General features: G+C 34.3%; 1 protein-coding gene across 1 annotated transcript; it reads left to right on the plus strand.

Annotated features, from left to right (window-relative positions):
• The first annotated feature begins 7,978 nt into the window (after positions 1 to 7,978).
• Positions 7,979 to 10,699, plus strand: LOC149769869 (uncharacterized). Its single transcript, XM_089949708.1, has 4 exons — positions 7,979 to 8,018; positions 8,542 to 8,716; positions 9,507 to 9,645; positions 10,335 to 10,699. Exons 2-4 carry the CDS (start codon positions 8,543 to 8,545, stop codon positions 10,394 to 10,396), a joined length of 375 nt encoding a protein of 124 aa, XP_089805834.1. The 5' UTR covers positions 7,979 to 8,018; position 8,542; the 3' UTR covers positions 10,397 to 10,699.
• Positions 10,700 to 22,929: the final 12,230 nt, after the last annotated feature.

The following is a 22,929-nucleotide window of genomic DNA, read 5'->3' on the forward strand; positions in this document are numbered from 1 at the left end:
TTTGTGTCCTGTTGACCAAGTACGACTTAAACCACAGTAAGGCTGTATCATGAATGCCAAATACATGCTGGAGACGGTGAAGTAATATATCATGGTCTATTGTGTCGAATGCTGCAGACAAATCAAGGGGGGTGAGGACTGTAATCTTTCCGCTATCCAAAGCAGAGAGAATGTCATTAACTACTTTTAGAAGAGTAGTTTCAGTAATGAGGCAAGGGCGATATGCAGATTGTACATTGCTAAAAAGATTGTTTGAATTTAGATGAGATACAAGCTGGGATAGAAAAACCTTTTCTGAAAAATGTGATATGAATGGGAGATTAGAAACTAGGCGGTAGTTCTTTAAATCGTTATGGTCAGGTGTTGGTTTCTTCAGCAGAGGCTTTACAATGGTAGTTTTGAAAAATGATGGGAATTCCCCGGATGAGAGAGAGGTATTAATAACATCAGTTAGTGAAGCCAATACTTGGTCTAAGCACTCAAGCAGCAGTGATGTTGGAAATGGATCAAGTTCACATGACTTTGGTGCACTCTTCATCACGATTGTACGTACGAAATCCGTAGAGACAGGTTCAGATGCTGCTAATGGTTGCAGCTCAAATTCTGTATCCCAACTGTATGGTGATGACAAGTCAATTGAAATTGTGGTGTCAAGCTTATCTCTAATGGTTTGTACTTTGTCACTGAAGAAATTTGCAAACATGTCCGGAAGGTCGACTGGAAAGAAGGTAGTTGGAAGTCGTGTAGATTTGTTCCTTGACATTAGCTTGTTAGTAATCTCGAAGAGCTCTTTGCAGCTGGAACTTTCCATGATCTTAGTAGTGTAGTGGGCTGAATTCGCTGCATGGACTATATTTTTGATATTCTTCTTAGAGGCTTCATATATTTGCTTATGAATAGTGAGTCTGGTGGAAAGCCAAAGCCTCTCAGCTTTACGGCGGCCTCTTTTAGCAGCGCGAAGCTGGCCCCTAACAATGTTATACCATGGAGAATACTTTTGAATTATTATCACATGCATACAAATGAGTTAGTACATACATACATACATACATACATACATACATACATACATATATACATACATACGGACGGACGGACGGACAGACATACAGACATACAGACATACATTAAAAATCCCTGATTTTGAAATAAACTTTATATGCAAACTGGTTGTCAAAACTATGTGAACGTCTGCACATGTTTTGTACATACATGTATACATTTGTACATGCAAATATGAGCTATGTGCGGAATTATACGCCAATAAATGAGGTTACTATCATGCACAAAAAGTGTATCACATTTTCAAATGATTTATATAACTTTGAAATTTGTTTTATTTTTTAAGATTAACAAGCTCTTAAATTGCAAGGAAAGATGGTTGCCATTCAAGCCGTAGTCCTGCTTGTAGTTTTTGCTTGCCAGGCTTCAGCAAAGGTAATTACACTATAAAAACGAAATATTTGCATTATTACACACATAGGAGATTGCTCTTTAGTTGTTTTAATATATATATATATATATATATATATATATATATATATATATATATATATATATATATATATATATATATATATATATATATATATATATATATATTGTGTGTGTGTCAGAACGATCGTTTGGGAAACATTTTTCTTTAACATTACATATTACGTATCTGTCAGTTCGAATGAATATGCGCTAATATATATTAATATCGGTAGATTTACAAAATAGTTTAAGTGCACTCTGATTGATTGTACCTTATTGATGACTCTTCATCTTCCCTCGAAAGTATTTTATGAGCTTCGTCTCTTTGTTACGTCTATTATATGTTTGACATGTTCAGAGGTGGTAAGAAGATAATCTAGCAATGGACATTTCTATTTTATGACTAAAAATGAATATGTTAATGCACTCTTACCCTGCTCTATTGAAACACAACTAGTACGTCACGTTTTTCATTATCTACTCTTTTCGAATATTTGAAATATCAATATTTGAATGATAAAAGTCTGTGTATTGTATCTGAGCTGGAAGGATCTTCATTATATCCATTTATACACTAGTTTATTTATATATTTTTTTTCTTTCAGTCCCCAATTTACGACCGCGACTTAAGCTATGGTATAGTATTTCTATTTTCCTTCAGTATTATTTACGCAGATAACTGTTTGCAATGTTATAATTCAAAATTAAATTATTTTCATATGTATTCTTTCAATCAAAAAGGTGGATAAAAACTGTATGAATACAATATTTTCACTCTTATAAAAACAAACAGCTGCACATATGACTGTTCATCAATTTATAAACTCTGGCACTAATACTTTTGTCAAATAATGGGTTTGAAAACGTGAATTGTATCATTATTTTAGTCCAAAAATAGTTCCGCGTTTTTGTTTCTGTTCAGTTTGAACATTTGTTACGTATTTCGTCTATAGTCTGTCTTATTAGTTTTACAATTTTACTAAAGTATTATAACAAGTGGTATACGACTGTAGATATTTAAATTTAGTCACATCTTACTTATATGATAATCATATGCAAGCATTCGATTAACTACTTCTGTCAAAGGCTAACCTATTTTATAAAAAGTGCTTGACATTTTAAAATTAAATGATATCACGAAAATACTTTTATAGTACTTGTTTGGTTTCTGATTCGGCGTCATGCATTGAAATTATGTAATTCAATAATGGAAAATGTACCCGAAACGATAAAATGATCAAAGTGATGACCGATGTAAAGAAAATTACTATACTTATATAATTGAAAGTTTTGTCTAGATCAGTGATGAAGGAATCATCTTAACAGCAACAAAACGCAGATATGGCTTACCTCAGCAATAAATTGCGTACTTCGTCATACACCAGCTTCAGATTCAGCACAGTGTGATCTGCGGATGTTTTCAAATCTTAATATAATTATTTATTTTGTAAATTTTCTGTTGTAACGAATTGAATTAGTATATAATGTAAACGAGCAGTATGCAAAAGTTTTGCTTGTCACAAAAGGGTAACATCGCATTAATTGACAGAAGTGGATCGCAAGTATAAATTATTCTGAAATAAATATTCCAACAGTCAAATCTCGTGTCGTTGACCGATCGTTATGCTGAGATGTATGATGCTGACCATCGCGATTTTTACCACGAGACTATGTATTTTAATGAGTAAAAAGATAAACATAGAGTTAAAACCTCATTCTCAGGATAATTTTATACTTAAACTTTTATTTTTTGAAAATACAAATCGTTTTTACGTGATAAACTATATTCAGTGGCATCACGGGTCGGAGGACATTATATTCGATTCGCATCATCCCGAAAATCCGTTTGCAAGGGTTATGTCCTCATCATGTCGTCAGTCTCTTTTTAGGAATTGTGTACTATATATCATTTATATACTTACTCATCATAAAACAACTAGATATTTAAGTACAATACAGAGACCAAACAGCTACTGCGTTTACTTGAGAGGATCACACGTTAGCGTTTGTAACTTAGATATTAACATTCTTAATTCATTTTAATATGCATGAAATATTTATTTTAATTTTAATTTCTACTCATGTACTTTGTTAAATATACTTTGTTAAATATAAACACAACTTTTAAGCATGCTTCGCAAGTGATAGGTGGGGGCTTCATTTTATTAATAATAAAAAAATCTGATGTATAAGTATGAGACGAGTATTCTGTACAGCTGGGATTTTATAAAGTATTTAATATCCTGATGAAATCAACTTTATCGGCAAATCAGCAGTAGGGTAGATCTATTTTTCACTGGATATATTTACTTGGCTTCTATTAATGAGAAATTGAATTTGCCATATCGGTAATTTGGCATGATTTATCCACAAGAATGGCTGTTTGTTTGATGGAGCAAGCATTCCATGGATGAATATTTAAATACTCAGATTGACTGAAAGATCAGATGAATAGTCCATATATAAATATACAACTACTGATATTGACTGAGAGATCAAATGAATAGTCCATATATGAATATACAACTACTGATATTGACTGAGAGAGCAGATGAATAGTCCATATATGAATATACAACTACTGAGATTGGATGAGAGATCAAATGAATACTCTGAAGATAAATATACAAGTACTGATATTGGCTGAGAGTTCAGATGAATAGATGATTGGTTGATTCTAATTGTGTTTCCTTCTCTATATTCAGAGTGCACAAATGACGATAAAATTATCATATATGGAAGTAATAACTATGGATCAATCTACGCAGAGGGGACCTTGATTGATGGATCGCAAATTTCCATGTGCAATGTCAGAAAGGAGACAAATGAATCATTGGTATTATTCATAGTAAGCGGGTGCAATGTGGTAAGTGGTTTTCAGTCATATCTTGTAATTGTTTTATATACAGAGATAAAATTCACACAGCAAAGCCCCCCCCCATGTCTTTGAAAACCAGTTGAAAGATTTTGTTCTCAGTTAGAAATTGCAATCAATAATGAAAACTAAGTTATAAATATTTGTACACCCTGATACAGATCAATCAAATTTAGCTGCAAAAATAGTTAATTTTAAATCATTGAGCTAGTACACGAATTTTAAAAAACAATTTTTTTTATTGCATCATTAAATGGCTAATAATTTTATACAATTTGAATTTAATTGATCGTCCGAAGATGAACTTTGCAATGCTGTTAAGACTTCGGTTTCACCTTTTTCAGAGTTGGCCAGTCGATATCACTGTAATGAAGGATCAACAAGAAACAAACAACGACATGGTGATAGGAGGCAACGAAGTGACTAAGTATCAACTGAAATGCAACAATGTCCGCCTTGGCGGTGTGGATATCTCGGAGACCGCTCACATTAAGGCGGAGTAAGCATGCATAGCTTACAAAAAGGCTGGCTGTATTAATCTTAATCGCTTAGTCCTTTTTATTTATTTATGTATATACATCTGTAACAACAAACACCGTTGGCAGATTTATTTTCAATTGAAAACATAACATATTACAATCATGACAAATAACGTAAAAACTCTGATGTTCGTGTAATTGTTGCATGCATTATTTTGTATGGTAAAACACCCTACCCAACCCCACCCCATCCCATCTACTGCCTGAGGTAGCTGCTCATACAGTATCTGAATTTATGTAAAAATTGTTTAAATTTTTTGTACACCAACAGGTCACCTTAATGCAGGGTCTTATATTTACATAAACATTTTGCAAATTCTCATAAGTGTACTAGTTGACAAATAAAAGATATTAGTATGTTTATATCCCTAGTAGTAGTAATCATTCTCGCGGTTTTGTTTTAAAGGCTTTTTGTGACGATACAGTTGTATTAGTATGAAAATAAATATCTCATGGATATTGAATCCAATGTTACATAATAATTGTGTCATGTTTTTCGTAATAAGTGAAAATTAGTTAGTTTTCGTTTATTATTCCAAGAACTGTCAATGAACCAGATTAGAATTCAACCTTCGGAATCCCTGTACATTTCAATCTTCCCAAACATGTAATTTTTATTGGCAAATATGTATGCATGGGACCTTTTCTATAATTCAACCAGGCCACCTGATTAAATGGTAAAAAGTAAAACGTTTTGGCATGATAATAGAATTGAAAATTTTATTTAAAAAATTGTTGAAGATTTATATTGTTGCGAATGATTCGTACAGTTTTCAATGCGACGATTACTAAACACGGTCACCTGTCCGGTGGCCTAGCGGTTAGAGCGTCCGACTCAGATGCGGGAGGTTTTGGGTTCGATCCCCGGTCGAGTCATACCATAGACTTACAAAAATGATACTTACAGCGGCCTAGCTTGGCGCTCAGCATTAGGAGTTAGTGTTAGGACTGGTCGGCTTAATGTCAGGATAATGTAACTGGGGGTGGGGGTGGGGGGGCATCATGCTACATGTCTGCGGCATGATGTCCCAGTGCTAGACATCACTATAAACTGTCACAATGCAGAAATCGTAGCGATATGACTGAATTTTTTAAAGCTACGTTAAAAATCCAAATCTCGCACACACACACACACACACACACACACACACACACACACACACACACTAAACACGGTCTTAGGTTTTATGAGAGTTGTCTTTGATAAACTTTTTTTATAAAACAAATACATGACAATAAAATTTGTGACAATATCGGAGTACCAAGAAATGTATTGCGGCACTTATCGACGTGTCGATTTCTTTGCTTTCTCCATCGGCACTTGTTAATTGCGCTTTCCTATGTTTTTAGAATGTATGTTTCATATAAGTACATTAACATGGCAATATAGGAAAGTATGTTATCTTAAAATAGAAGTTTCGTGTTGTTTTCACAATACCGATGTTGCATGCTAATTCAACTTATATTAAATCAAAGAACCTCCTCTGAACCCCAATATTTGCAAGTCTAATATGCTATCACGCTTTTGTCATTTTAGTTCATTATTTTCATGTTATTAGTTTATTTATATTCTTTGCATCCGAAATATGTGTTTCGCTAAATAGTTTGTCAGTGCAACCGTAATTAGCACCCATAGAAGTAATGCAATAGTTTGCTATCCCAGTCAAAATAAATGAAAACAGAACATGTTTTATTACAAAAGGAAGATGAAGACCTCAACAACTTAAATTCTAGAGTCATAATAGTTGGCACGGAAAGAGAAAACCGAAACAAATATCACAAAGACTAGGTCATTTGTCGGTTTCAAACTAAGTAACATATGGAAGCTAAACCATCAAGTTCATAATATTAAGCAAATTATATTTTTTTCTTCTCAGTTTACAAAGTGAAACTTAATGAAAACCTTACATTATTGTGAATTAAATCGGATATAATCCTAAAGGTTATATCGAAATTCCAAACGTTTAGAGCTTCCAAATGAATGTAAATACTGAATCCGCTGATATATAAAATGATTAGGTTGATGTACCAACAGTCTTGATGTATCACAAGGATATAATCCTGCATGTATTTAAATGAATTCACAACAATCCCCCAATAGTAATTTAGACCAAAGTGTCAATGACTTCTTTGCAATTCAAATAAATGAATTGTAGATAAATTATTAGTCTCAAATTATATCTAACCACAATATGAACTGAACTTAACATAGGAAAGATTAACTGTGTTTACCACAAGCTTATATGAACTCATAAGGCACGATTAAATGGCCAGGATGTGGTAAAACGGTCGATTCAAAGGTAAAGTTTGTAAAAAAGGCTAGAACTTGAAATCAAATATCAGCTAATAACTTAGTTATAATTTACGAACATAACAAAGACACGAGACTAGTCAGGTTGGTCAAACCTCTACATGCAGTTATTAAAAACAAGAGAAAAAGACAACCCAAATTATATATATATATATATATATATATATATATATATATATATATATATATATATATATATATATAACCTGATAATTGATCAATGTACTACTATGCAGAGACACAATAGACATCACCAAAGTTCATCAAAAGGAAGCCCACTTGTCAATGACTATCCTTAATAAGGCCAACGAGACACTCGATTCAAGTTCTACCGTCGTAATTGGAGAGAAACTTCGCTTGATCATATCAGCAAACAGTGAGTAATGCATAGCAATTATCAGATTTTTGCTGATCAGAAAAAAAGTGCATGCACTTAATAACAATTGCCCGGTGATGAAAGACTCGAGAAGGTGTGACTGATGATAGAGTGATAAACGTATATAATAATGCACGCGATTTTGATTATCAAAATACTATTTTCCCAAATGTTATAAAATGAACGTTTTCAATTATTGATACTGAAATCGCTTGTAAGTAAATACATGATATTGCAATGCTGTTTTAATCGGAGTAAAATGGTGTGTTGATATGGATAATGCTAGCTAACATTCTAAGCACAATATTTCATTTTTTATGACACTGTATTTAAAATTGACCATTTATGTATTACAGATGGATTCGTTTTCATGCCACGAAGCTGCATCGCTACTGATGGACTGACAAATGAAGCTCATAACAAATCTTTAATACGTGATGGGTATTTACCTTTCTGATCATAAGCTTTTTAAACTGTAGAACGTTCGTAAAAAAAGCAAATGCATCATCGTGCCCTTCTTGAAACATTTTGTCGAATAATCATTTGTGTTTTTATGGGAACATATTAGCTGTCCTTGCATTTTAGGAGAAAACATTTTTTGACATAAAGCGGCAGGCTTACTTGAACATCTTGAAAATAATGTTGCTTACAGCCACTAATTATGCAGGTGATTTTGACCTGCGTCATTAAAACATGTCAAAGCTCATTACATAAATATTGCAATTGAGTTGGGAAAGTCAGGATTAATTTCTAATTTGTCCACCCATCAAAAACATCAATCAATATTAAAATCTCGATAAAAGCAAGATTTAAATGTATTAAAAGTTTTGATTAAGTTAAATTAACACGAGGTTGTATGTTTCAGAACAGAAACAAAAACTTTATTCACGCGTGTACTGGATAATTACAAATTTGAAAGCATTTTGTTAATCAAAAATCATGGCATTGTGTTATGTTTTAACAGGATGACTCTTGATGCACCACTTATTTCAAATTTTTCGGATTATACTGTCCAAAGCTCTTACGAAATGGAAGCATCCTTATTTGCCTTCCATTTCCTGAACACAAACAACGTCTCAATTATTTGCGTCATCACAGTCTGTCAAGATGATGACAACAGCTGTCCTTTCCTAATACAAGTAAGTGTGGACTGAGTATAATGTTTTGTTTTTATACTTCATTGTCTATGATCTTATACCATGTCAGACGACCTGACATGCGTTTGACTTTATACAAGTATTTCATGTTACTCTAAACGTATATAAATGCAAATGTTTCATTTATCTTTATACAGGAACACACACACACACACACACACATATATATATATATATATATATATATATATATATATATATATATATATATATATATATATATATATATATATATAGAGAGAGAGAGAGAGAGAGAGAGAGAGAGAGAGAGAGAGAGAGAGAGAGAGATAGTGCACATGTAAATGTTTGCAAAGACATGTATAATCCTGCTATATGCATTAAAGTTACTATTTGTAGTGTGGCCTCGAGTGGCCGAGTGGTCTAAAGCGCTCTCCGTTAGGGATCACTGCCATCTCATCTGTGTCTGCGTGGGTTCGAGTCTAGGATTCTAGCAATGTGGGCATGTCAGAAAGCTTGCCAGTGGCTTCTCGTGGGTCGGTGTTTCTTCCCGGAGTTTCCCTGGTTCTTCCTCCACCATTAATACTGGCCGCCATGCATAGCCTATCATGTGCTGAAAAATGGCGTTAAACCCCACAACAACAAGAATTATTTATAGTGTAGTTTGTCAGGAAGACTAACGCTTAGTGTATTCAAGAAGATTTATGCACAGACTTTTCATTCAAATAGACTAATAGACTATTCATATTTTTATGATATAAAATGCAGACTCTCCTGATATTCAAAGTTAGTTGCGACTTTCTTATATTCACAGAACAAGAGTAGAAGAAGGAAGCGTTCTGATCCCATAGTGCCTCACACACAAACCTTAGAGGCGTCTTTCAGCGTTATGGATTCTTATTCTACGCTGGCAGATAATCCTTACGATTTAACTAACTCAGCTGCATATACAGGTAATTATGGACATCTTACAATCTTAAAATATATTTTTTCTGTGATCGATATAATTTCGAATTGTTCAGGCAACTAAGACATGACAAAATGTCCACGTTTGCTTATGATTTTTCAGTGAAAGACTAAAGGAGATTTTTTAAAAAGTGTTCATACTCTATCATGAATGTTAGTTGTGTGGTTAATTTAACAGTTATTCTCTACAGCAAACCATGGGTGATGAATCAGATTGAGAGTTTTCTAAAACTGTGAGGAGAAAACAAAATATATTTGAATTGGCTGGAAGTAAAATTGAAAATAGACTGAACAAAGGTCTTTATGCTAGACCATCAAGGTGTAAAATAATAGAAACATTATCATAAGGTGCATGTAGATAAAAATTATCTTGATTAATGTCAATTGCTAGCATGCAACACATTATAATTACCTTAAGAGATTTCTACTGGCATTATATATATATATATATATATATATATATATATATATATATATATATATATATATATAGAGAGAGAGAGAGAGAGAGAGAGAGAGAGAGAGAGAGAGAGAGAGACTTATAAATATACACCAGACAGAGCGGAAAGTGCAATCCCTGGATTCTAAAGAAGAATGATTGATAATTACAGGCAGGATTAATATTTAATATAAATAACACCACCATAGAGGTTAAAATAAGTGTTCACTATTGCAGGGCCAACGTCAATGATTATTCTGTTGATCCTCTGTGCCACCTACGGACTTACATGGATCTAGCGATAAGAAGTGATTTGCAAAGAACAACGTTGATGACTGAGCAAGAGACAAACTAAATATATACCTGTTGATCATTGGGAAAATCATATTATAGTACTTCTGAAGAAATCAACACACATGTAAGAAAGCGAGGCACTAATTTGCAAGTCCCTTAAAAAGTCTTATAGCCAGTTTGTAAAGTTAAACAAAATTCATCCGTCAATGTGTTTACTTCTTTCTTGTGTCAAGGGTGTTAAAGTCAGATCTCTATACCCCATTTCCAACTTCTGAAACGGACTCTTTGTTTAGTTTATCGTGTGTTATATCCAGTATACTGTAGCATGTATTAGGTCAAATATAACACATCAAATGTTTAGACTAATATAAAATAGCGTGCGTTAATGTATTTTAATAGCACAGTAGGACTGATGGAATTGTGACAAGCTGAACTGAGAAGCAAGAATAAATATGTTTATAAGTATACATGTGTTGGTGACTTATTCCCCAAATTCTCAAAACGCGATTCCCTAGCAAGGAATACCTAACGCGTTGTGCAACTCCGAAAACCTCTTTGGTTCGGTCAATAGCTGGAGATAATAACGTTTTAAGGTTAGCAGCAGCATTTGTTGTACATTTGTAATGTACATTGCGTTCTAGACCTTACGACGGTGTCAGAAGATTGAGTCTTTGTCTACGTAACTATTCTTATGTAAAGCTTCCCTGCTTTATGTCGAGACTATAAGTCATACATTTTTTTACTAACATTTAATTTCAACGATTGCTCTGCTTTACGAATGTATGGATTGTTTCACTCGAAATTATCCATTTTCTAGAACAACTCATAGGATCATAGGTCAGGTATCAGTTTTTATATAAAGAGATAAGGCAAAGAATTTCATATCAGTCTTTAGGAACCTATGGTTGTTGTGACTATGTGGTCACAAACTTAAACTTAAACTTAAGTAACGAAAAAGAAAAAGACCAAAAATTTTTGTAAATATTAAAAAGCAATTTAATTATCAAAGTTCGAAATGAAACTTATGATAGGATCTCCCGGTATTATGAAGTGAATCCAAGCTAGGCCTTATAGAGGTCAATGAAAGCCCCAAATAAATGAAAAGTCCCTTATATATTCGAGATTGGAAATGTAATAGTCCTCCAAGAACCGCGACCTTGTCAATATGGTGTTGTCAAGAATCCCTTCGAATAATTTATAACAGTTCCAGAATAATGGTATTCTCCATGTAATGAATACCTTCTATCACCACTAAGCAGCCCAAACAAATGTTTTTCCTCTTGAAACGTATATAAGTACAACATAAAACACGTCTGCAGACTTACATCAGGAGCATAAAAATTGTGAATGACTCCAGAAATCGGATGAAATTAAATGCTTAATTTTCTCCTTATATACACTGTACTTGAAAATAGACCCAATGTGACATCATGCACTATTTAGTTTTGACGAGCTAATCGTATTTAAGTGACCTCACCCAACCACATGGAAACCACAGAATTATTTTCGAAACTTCCAAATCCCATCAGTCACTGATAAACACTTCATAATATAATCAGAGTGAGATTAGGGTTTGTTTCACCGAACAAATGTATTGTTTCCAATACATGACATTGACCTATGAGAAATAAGAGCACATGGAACTGCTCTATCTATATTTCGCTGCTTATTTTTTAACTTATTGCACTCAGTAATAAAGTACCTCAGTTTCTTACAATAAGTGTGCGTGGGAAGAGATAAGGATTTCTAATCATTCTTATCAGACGTTGGATTCTTATTAATTTAACCAGATTGAAATTTGTAAGTACTCGATTGAAACTCGTCTGCTGCACGTGAAACGTTGTCTAAGGTATCTATCTTGTGTTCAAGGTAAATTTTGACTTCATTATAGATACAGTTCTTGAACGCTACAACTAATAGTTGTCTAAGTTGATTATGACCGTTATCAATCTTTTTGCGTGCACGCCGCCGATCAAACTGTTATTCGTTTTCCCAAGCAAACTAGACATGGGTTTCGCTATCTTTGTTTACAATTCCAAAACTTCTCTCAAAAGTACATCTGGCGTTAACTCAAAACCATTGACGATACTTTCCATGACCAAATCATAATCAGTATTTGCTTCTCCTGATAAAGAATTATATATAGGACGAGTTTCGTCAATAAGTACGCTCTGTGATAGGAAAGTCCATACATGACGAGTTAAGCCAATAAGAACGCTCTGTGATATGAAACTCCATACATGACGAGCTTAGCCAATAAGTACGCTCTGTGATAGGAAAGTCCTGTGTTCTCTTGACCATTTCAAACCTGTAGCTATTTTTAAATATGCAAACAATATTGATCTACTTCATTTTCCTGAAAAGCGGGGACGAACTTTATTTTTATGAAAACATCAAAAGTGGATGAGTCATTTTTTATTTCAAGATCTAATTATTGTAATCTTATTTGAAACTAAATTACATATTTCGATGTTTCTTTTGTATTTGAAATTTCATTTTCATCTCTTCTTTCTGCCTTTGGAATTTCAATTCCATTTCTTTTTCTTCTTTTTCAACTTGCCTGTTTCTTTCCACTTTTTGCATTAGCATCTCTTTTTCTCTTCTATTTACTGCATTTGTATCATTTCTATCTGAACCTGAAACTTTCTTAACTCTAATTCCATCTCTTTATCTGGATATCCACTGTCAAAGATTGTGAGCCTTCTTAGGTTGAACCTGAAACAAAACTCTACACTTTCGTTGACATTGTGCAAACTTGTTGGTTTCACTATGATAAAAGACTAAGATTAAGATAATTCCGAAATGAAAATGAATTTAAATTTCAAAACACTTGCAAGATTTCTGGCAAAGTCCCCGAATGGAAGGAGCAAAAGAAGTGTTGTCATTTGCAACTCAAGATTCACCTTATCAATATATATCGTCTTATCGTAAGAGCACGACAATAAATTTTCCTTAATTCAAATAGTAGATACTAATCTGTTTCGGTATTCTTGACTCTTATCTTCGATTTACATATGTTTAGCTGCCGCTAAAATGTACAGGAGAAATTGATGTATACTGATAAAGCGATTTTGCAAAAATAGGAAACATCGGTTAGGATTTATCTGATTGAAAGATAAGGAGATAGACACACACACATATACAGACATATACACACTCGATATATATATATATATATATATATATATATATATATATATATATATATATATATATATATATATATATATATATATATATATATATATATATGTGTGTGTGTGTGTGTGTGTGTGTGTGTGTGTGTGTGTGTGTGTTAGTTATGCATGTAATATTAAAAGATTCAAAGAAAAACTGCTTCACTTGAATAGAGACATAGCTGATATCAGGTGTAAAATAGGTCATTAATAAAGGAGAAATTCTACCTGGGCAAGTCAGTTTTTCCTTGGGGTAGATCACGCACCAGGTCTCAATGATTAAACAGGTGTCCTATCATCCGGCACTCTTGGCATTATTAGTATTATCATGCCTGGCTACACGCATAAGTGTGACCCATTCTTGATGAGGTATTATCTGTCTCATCGTTAGTTTAAAATTGATTGTCCGTTATTAATCTGGTCAAAAAGTAATTACAATAACTAAGGATTCGCTAAGTAAATCAAGTAAGAAGAGTGATAACTGTGGCAAGGGGCCTAGAACAATAACTGTACATATTGACAACTGTGGCAAGGGGCCTACAACAATAACTGTACATATTGACAACTGTGGCAAGGGGCCTACAACAATAACTGTACATAGTGACAACTGCGGCAAGGGGCCTACAACAATAAATGTTCATAGTGACAACTGTGGCAAGGGGCCTACATCAATAAATGTACATAGTGACAACTGTGGCATGGGGCCTACAGCAATAAATGCACATAGTGACAACTGTGGCAAGGGGCCTACATCAATAAATGTACATAGTGACAACTGTGGCATGGGGCCTACAGCAATAAATGTACATAGTGACAGCTGTGACAAGGGGCCTACAGCAATAACTGTACATTTACAGATATGACATTTCTAAAGTACAGATTCAATCCATCATTCAGTTCCTATATATACATCATAATTCCTTACAAATGAGTACATATAATAACTTATTTTATAACTATCCCGTAGGAATTGTAAACAATGAAAGAAACAACTCACGTTTTAAATAAATCACGTCTGACGCACACTGTATCCATTCTTTGGGCGAAACTCCTGGCTTTACTCTTCGGAGTTGGGCCAAATCTTAATATGGCTTCTATATATTTCCGTTTAGCACTAAGATCAACTACTTATCAAGGGTGATAAAATCAACTGCCATCATGGCTACACTGAGTTGCAAATCCCCTCCTTTATTTGGGGACGGGAGGGAGTGGCCACATTTTTCCTTATTTGTTTGAGAATTTACATAGTAATGTGGGCCAACCCAAGGAATCGTGCGACTGTACAAGGGGTCTAGAAGCATACGTTTGGTTCAATTGTTGTTCCAGTTGGGCGCATTTTTGTGTTCATAAGATTATTTTGAATCTTAGTTGTGTTCATAAGATTATTTTGAATCTTCGTTGTGTTCATAAGATTATTTTGAATCTTAGTTGTGTTCATAAGATTTTTTAAAATCTTAATCGGAGTCCGAACTTGAGATTTTGTGAATCTCTCTTGTAGTGTATAATACTGTTTGAAACGTATCTGCAGTCCATGAGGTTTCTTGGATCTGTACTTCATATTGATTTCATATTTTTGTTTTATTTTCAATGTGTGAATGTTTGTGCAGACTGATTGGGTCAATCGTATGCTGAGAGCGTGAGAATCATTGTATTTTTACACCATATATTTTTTTTTATCAATTCATTTCATAAATTTCCATCTTTCACGCGTTGTGTTTGTCTTATTCATTTAGTCCAAAAACCCACTCGGTTTCTGTTCTGCGACACAGTCAGTGGCCACCAATCGGTCAGCAACGCTCGATCACCTGCTACTCGAACAGCAACACTGTTCACTCATGCCTGACTGCTATGGTTCAGCTTTACAGCTGCTATTATCAAATTAAATGGTTAGCCCAACTGATGGTATCACGTCGACTACGATCAGCTGAAAATAAATCGAACACCGTGTATTATGCATGACACAGGCATACACGAAAAGGTGAGCTATACAGATATCACTATCGGCTCAATAATTACAAAACAATACACAGGTTCAGAAGTGAACCTACCCGTGTCCAATAAGAATCCTACGGCGCTAATCGTTTCTTAAAAATGCAACTTTATATTGCTAACATACATCTCTTGCTAAGTCACAAACAAGAATATAAAATATTTGCATTATACTAGGTAAGCATAAACTACACGGAAAATATACAGATACAAACCTGGTAGCACCAATAGTTGTAACTTATAAACAAAATTTTACTAAAGAACTCGCATACCTCTACAGCTGAAGATGTGCAAGTCCTTAAAGTACGCCGCTCACTGACAAGACGTTCCGTAAATTGTAGATATCGTCTTACGGTGAGGCATTTATACACACACAAAACAACCATACGACGTCTATGCGCAGAACGTATTCGGTTCTTCCCATGGAAATCACTTCGCAGGTGCGGCATAGGATGAACCGACATCACTGTTTCGAATAATTGTATAATATACATAAGTCACCATCAGGTATCTTGGTACACAAAAAACGTAACCCGATTACATGTATATAATAAATTAAAGTATTTATACTATTCAGTGACAATACCTAAATCCCCTTAATAAACGTGGTAAAACGTTTAGAAAAATCACGGAATGTGAACTTAAACAATTATAAAAACATTTATTTTTGAATACTGAATTAAAATGATTTGCTAATTACACCCTATCCAAAACATCTGTACCAATATTTTCTGATCCTCGAATCGATTGAATCGATTCGGAAACTATATCGTTGTAATGACAACCCTTAACACATACATCTTGAGGTGGCAACATTTGCCTTGTCGAAGTATCAGAGCGGCTCATGGTCCTTTTGGAAGGTAAACTACCCCCAGAAATGATACGTATGGTATTTTCCTAACCACCTTCACCATGCTAAGGCTAGGCATCCCTTCGCTATCAGGGAGTTGTTTTTTCTTCTTAGAGAGCGATTTATTCCTTGATTAATATCTAGATTCCTTGATTTACACGTGCCGTTCAACAGGATAGAAATGCGACTGATCTTTGTACGCACCACTGGCTCGTACACTGCTACCCTCTTAGCCTGCTGAGAAACATAAAAGTTTCCATCTACCGACCGTCTGCCTTCATTGGTATCCGCGACAGTCTGGACTGATATGACCCCACCCCTTGCAATTGAAACATTGTTTGTCCTTATGCCTTTCCTTGTTATCCATACCAGGTTTCTCAGGTTCCCTGGGTTTTGGATCCTTGACCTGATTTCCACCTTTTTTGGTCTGGCGAAATGACATTCTGTAAACTTCCACGAGCTGCATGGAGTAAATCCGCCTGTGTAGCCATGTCGTATATATTTGTGAAGGACCTTTCCCTCAAGAATAATTAAAACTCCTTGCCACAAATTGTCAATAGTTTTCCCAGCGCAAGAAATCAACAAAACCGTCAAATATCTTAAGGAATTTATCCCATTCCACTCATTGTTGCAGGTAATTGCACGTCCTGCTGACGAAATATGTGAATGTCTAGCCTCTCACGGGCTTGATGTACTTAAACTTCCTAAGAATACCTTACTCAGTTAGCTATAATTTCTTCAGAAGTGCTTCTTTGAACGCGTGGTAATTCAGGGAATCGGGCGCGGGTTAAAGCGAATACAAGTCTAAAGCAATACCCTTCAAGAACACGCTTCGATGAAGCGACCACTCGTATTTTTTCCATTTGTGTAGATTGGCGTACATTTCGAACCTGTTTAGATGGATATCCATCTTATCAGTGTGGTCTTCAAATGGGGCAATTTATGACTTCTTACCTTAGAATCACGTTCCCCCTCCCATTTGGTTTGCAATAACACATACTTTCTTTGATAGTCCCTCTCCCTATTTCTCTCTTATATCACCAAAGCTTCTATCCTCACTTCTTTGTCCCTTTCTAACTTCATATCCTCTCTGCTTGTTTTTCTAACTCAATCTTCCCCTTCTCTAATTCTATCTTCTCCCTCTCTGCTTCCCTTTCCCATCCTATCCTTTCTTTTTCGGCCTACGTTTCTAATTATATATTCTCCTTCTTCAAAGCCCGTTTGTTTCCTTTCTTCGGCTTCCGTTTCCATCTCTTGTTTCTACCTTTCTATTCCCTCTCCTTTAATCTCTGATCCATTTCCCTAGCCTGTTCTTCACGAACAAAATTTCAAAGGCACTTTTCCTTCTCGGAAGAAAAAAAAGTACACAAAAATGTAATGTTATACGTAACCAAACTGTTTAAGTGAAAAAAATCTGAAACATAAAAAACGATCATACAAGAATAATGAAACAATAATTATAGTGCTCCGTAAAATCTGAGATGATCCCACTTCTGTCACCATTTTTAACAAGATTACCGGGATGAATTTTGCATTTACAACATAACAGTTTCGATGGTGATATATATATATATATATATATATATATATATATATATATATATATATATATATATATATATATATATATATATATATATATATATATATATATATATATATAAATGAGACAAGAATTATGATTAATACGTGCGTGTATCCAATCAAATTATAGGACAAATTAACAAAAAATTTCCACGAAATTTAAAATGCAACAGATGAAATTTAAATAAATGACCTTACTCAGTACAAAATCAACGGTGAATGATTCACTGTAATTTCACACGACGAAAGAAATGATGTCTTTTACTGAAATAGTAGAAATGAATTCACTCAAATAGTGAAAATTGTGGTACTTATTCATTAAGTAAACTGTATTTACACAAACAGTTAAAAATGAGGTATTTGTACTCAAGTAGTAAAATGATAAAAACAAAGGGACAAATATACAAAATTTCTTTACAATCCTAAAACACTGGGTATTACAAATCCCAAACTTAGCCCACAGCTGAAAGATAACATATATGGAGTTACACACTCCATCACCAGCCCACGTGGCTACCAGTCACACTAGTCAATCAAGCAGTCAGCATTCCAGGTTGTCACCAACCACCATTCAATTCCTTGGCCAATCAAGCAATCAGCGACTGCCAATCGATCAGCAACGCCCGATCACGTGCTATTCGACCAGGAACACTGTTCACTGATATATACGACTGCTATGGTTCAGCATTACAGCTGATATGGTCAACGAATATGGTTAGCTCTACAGCTGGTACAGCGTCGACTCCGATTAGTTGAAAATAAATCTAACACCGTGTAGTATGCATGGCACGGGTATATACGATAAAACGTAACGACGCTACACAAGGTAAGCATTATCAGCCCAATAATTACAAAACAACACACAGGTTCAGAAGTGAACATACCCGTGCCCGGTAAGAATCCTACGGTACGAAACGTTTCTTTAAATGACAACTTTATATTGCTAATATAAATCTCCTGCTAAGTCACAAATTAGAGTAGAAAATATTTTAATTATGCTTTGTAAGCCTAAACTACACATTAAATATATAAAAAACGTGGTAGTACAATAGCTATAATTTATGCCAAAAAAATTAATAAATAACTCATATACCTCTACAGCTGAAGATGAGCAAGTCCTTAAAGTAGACAGCTAACTGACAAGACGTTCCGTAATGTGTAGATTTAAAATCACATTTTTCTACTAATATGTAGAGTAATTATAAAAATAGTAAGTTTGATGTTCTATGCCATTCTTTTTTTCTATACGAATAATTCAACAACCCCTACGTTACTTACATATGCAGAGGATCTCAAATGGGTAATGATTTAAAGTTGAATGTATTCAACGGGTTTTATACATTTGATATTGAATGATTACCCATTTGAGATTGTTTTTACCATATAGCATTTATTTCGTGGAAATGATTTAAATGAAAGATGAAGGAATAGTTCGTTCATTGTTATACAAGGTGCATCTTTCTTTTGTTGTGCATAAAAAATAGTTCCAACTAAAGCTGAACTAGTGTTGACTTTATACGTAGTTCAAACATGACATTTAACACAGTCAAAATACATTTTCTGCACAAGTTGTCCAATGTGTCTGATGTCGCAATATTGATGCACATCCCGTACAGTAGACGATCCATAATTTCATAACCTTAAAGTTTAACTTTCACAACTAAACATTACATTAATATTGAGCAATTTATTTCAATGAAGGTTTGCTAAATGCAGAAATCCCCAAATGTACTGTAATGTATTTGTGACCGGATATGTGCAGTGTTTGATTTATAATAGTAGACTAAGGAAAATGCAACTGTCATTTTGACTCTGAATTCCATATTTACCGTGAACATTTGCAGTGGTTGGAGAAACATCTGTCATTTTTTAGACCAGATTATGTCCACATTATCCTGTGAACAGAGTTTAGTTTATTGACTTCTATAAATTAATATTTAAACTATATTTAAACCACGCTGATATATAACGTTGATTCCATGCTCCAAGATATACCACTTCACTCAGCCCCCACCCACACAAGCATACCCATAGTTTTACATGTTGTTATTGTTTTGTCTTATCGTTTTAGCCATATTTCATGTTATACATGACATAACAAATCCCAGTGGTGGTAAATTAGCCAGTAGAAGCAGGCAAGAACATTTGTCCCCAACAAATATTAGACCAAAAATATTTATTGAAAACAAAACATTCCCGAAGGCTTGATTTAAACGTTTATAAAGATAATACTGCACAATAGTTTCAAGGGCCTATTTAGACCAATGAAAATCACATAAAGTGATACTGACGTGTGGTAATACCAAACATATGAAACTGCACATACTGTAGGAACGATATACGTACTATGTGACAACAGACATTTTAAATGCTGCGATAGAAACTTAAATGTGTACGAATTTGTCAAATCTTGAGTATTGCATATAGCTTAACAATAGCCTCCTGACATTCGCCACACCAATAAAACTTTGTTTTTTCCTTTTTAAAAAAATATTGTCAGGGGTTCAGCAATTAAGGTCAGAGCAATTTATGTTCTGATAATGTCTACCGATTTTAAAATATTACAGCACTGGCTAATTACTGACAGGCACAGTAAAATCGAAGATAACCGTAACCGTAACTTCGATGGGTTTAATTTGACCGTGTCTCGCACCATGTCCAAACAATGTAACACAAGCTTGCACTGAAACATACACTTTTACCTAAATTAATTGTGAAATTTGTAACACTGCGACGATCAAAGGATTTCTCAATTGTTTCCAAGTGATCTATCCAGGTGTCGTTGTACATCATCGATGTAATCGTCACGGTTCCATAGACTAGATGTTATCATGTTCACCAACCGTTGGAAATTACAAGCGAAAGTGTCAAACCAAATGGACTCACATTACATTGGCAAAGTAAATTTAGAGACACACAAAATGAAACTTTCTTTTCTACTTCCGTAAGCAGAATTCGCCAGAATCTCCTCAAAATGTCAAAAGTTTTGACATATTTGAAAATTTTCAATTATGCCAATGCAACCATCAATTCTTGATATTGGAAATCGATTTCTCGTGTGACACTGTTTACTTTTCCATAATCAGTATAAATGTGAAAAGTATTATCTGATTTCGGCCTTACAATACATCCTAATCTCACGTTACTTTTATTTTGTTCGATGAAAACATTCTCCAGCAAATATTGAATTTCTTCGTTTAAACAATAACTGTTTTACTGGATTCCTCCTGTAAGGATGTTGTTTCACAGGTGTAGAATCTACAACTTCAAAATCACGGTAGATTTTTGTGTTGGTATTGGGACATCTGGAAACAAATATTCATATTCACTTAAAAGATGGTTAAATTTGTTCTTGCTTTGTGGCAGCAGTTACAAAAGTTTCTGGTCCAGAATGTCCATTATTTCAAATCACTCGAGGATTTGTTACATCAAAGTCAATTCAGTCCGATTTGTCTTTTTCATTTCAATGCTCACTGTTTTTTGCAGGTACAGCTAAACTGACTGAATAGTTATCAGGGATATCTCTGTCAAGAAACTCCATTAAAATATTTATGTGCCAAAGTTTTTTGTTGTTTGTTGTTGTTTGTTTAAATCCTACCAGTAGTATATTCAATGTAATTTAAGTCATTTACTTTCTATGCAATGGCATAAGGAGCATTATACTTAAGATAAAGAGGATTTACAGGTATTGGTAATAGAGGACAACCTTTATCGGGAGGTTACAAACTGCTATCCTTTGAAGATCTTTAATTACGTTCTCGACGGAGCAGTCTGAAAATGAATTCTTGCTACTTCACACGCCACTGCCTATTTGTATTTTGTTATATATATCTGATTTAGTTATATATGATATTATGGTCCCTACACAATTGACAGGAAAATAAATGGTTGACATTACATATTAAATACTCCTGGGAGGCGTAAACAAAAACAACTCTATCACATTAACATTACAAAAGGGTATAATGAAAGAGACAGCCAAGTTGAAAATGCAACTAATTTAGTTATACCTGTCCCACTATGTGAGGATTTAAGTGAAGGAATATCATCCGATTATACTGACATTGGAGTGACAAATCTTCGGAATTCAGAAATTATGAAAGATCTGGACCAGAAGCGTTCACATTTGCAAGAGCAAGAAAGAAATGAACTTAAACAGTTATTATTTGAATATGAGCACTATTTCGAGATATTCCCACAATGACAAACAAATTTTCCATGACGATGAAATTGTAACTTCCAAACCTGTCAAGCAACACCCGTACAGGATGAACCCTCTCAACAGGAATACTTGAAAAAGGAAATCCAATATTTGCTGGACAAAGATTTTATTCAGCCCAGTAAAAGTGACTGGAGTTCACCATGCATGCTTGTTCCAAAACCAGATAAAACTTTCCTTATGTGAACTGATTATAGGAAAGTGAATAGTGTGACAGAAACAGATTCATTCCCATTACCAATAAACGATGACTGTAATGATAAAATTGGGAATGCCAATTATGTCACCAAATTTGACCTTCTGAGGGGATTTTGGCAGATTCCACTAACGGAAATAGCAACGGAAATTTCGGAATTTGTGACTCAAGATGGACTTTACCAATATAAGGTAATGCCGTTTGGAATGAAACGGTCACCAGGTACATTTCAACGTCTCATGAATATGATTACCTCTGGTCTAGACAATTGTGATGCTTACATCGATGATGTCATCATCTACAATGACACATGGAAAGAACATTTAGCAACAATTCGCAAATTCTTTGACAGACTCACAGATGCCTCTTTGACACTTAATTTATCTAAAAGTGAGTTCTGCCGTGCTAGTGTAACTTTTCTAGGACATATTGTGGGACATGGACAAGGTAAACTTATAGATGTTAATTTCAAGGCTATCTATGAATTTCCCGTGCCTGTTAATAAAAAGCAGCTGATGAGATTT

The sequence above is a fragment of the Sinohyriopsis cumingii genome, unplaced genomic scaffold (genome assembly GCF_028554795.1).
Source record: "Sinohyriopsis cumingii isolate HCF-2022 unplaced genomic scaffold, ASM2855479v2 utg003137l, whole genome shotgun sequence".
NCBI classification, from domain to species: domain Eukaryota; kingdom Metazoa; phylum Mollusca; class Bivalvia; order Unionida; family Unionidae; genus Sinohyriopsis; species Sinohyriopsis cumingii.

Bases quoted from the DNA above. Each gene is read 5' to 3' on its own strand.
- LOC149769869 (XM_089949708.1), top strand. From the start codon at position 8,543: ATGACTCTTGATGCACCACTTATTTCAAATTTTTCGGATTATACTGTC. The intron at 8,717-9,506 runs GTAAGTGTGGAC...TTATATTCACAG, and splicing joins GCTGTCCTTTCCTAATACAA to AACAAGAGTAGAAGAAGGAA. The intron at 9,646-10,334 runs GTAATTATGGAC...TCACTATTGCAG, and splicing joins TAACTCAGCTGCATATACAG to GGCCAACGTCAATGATTATT.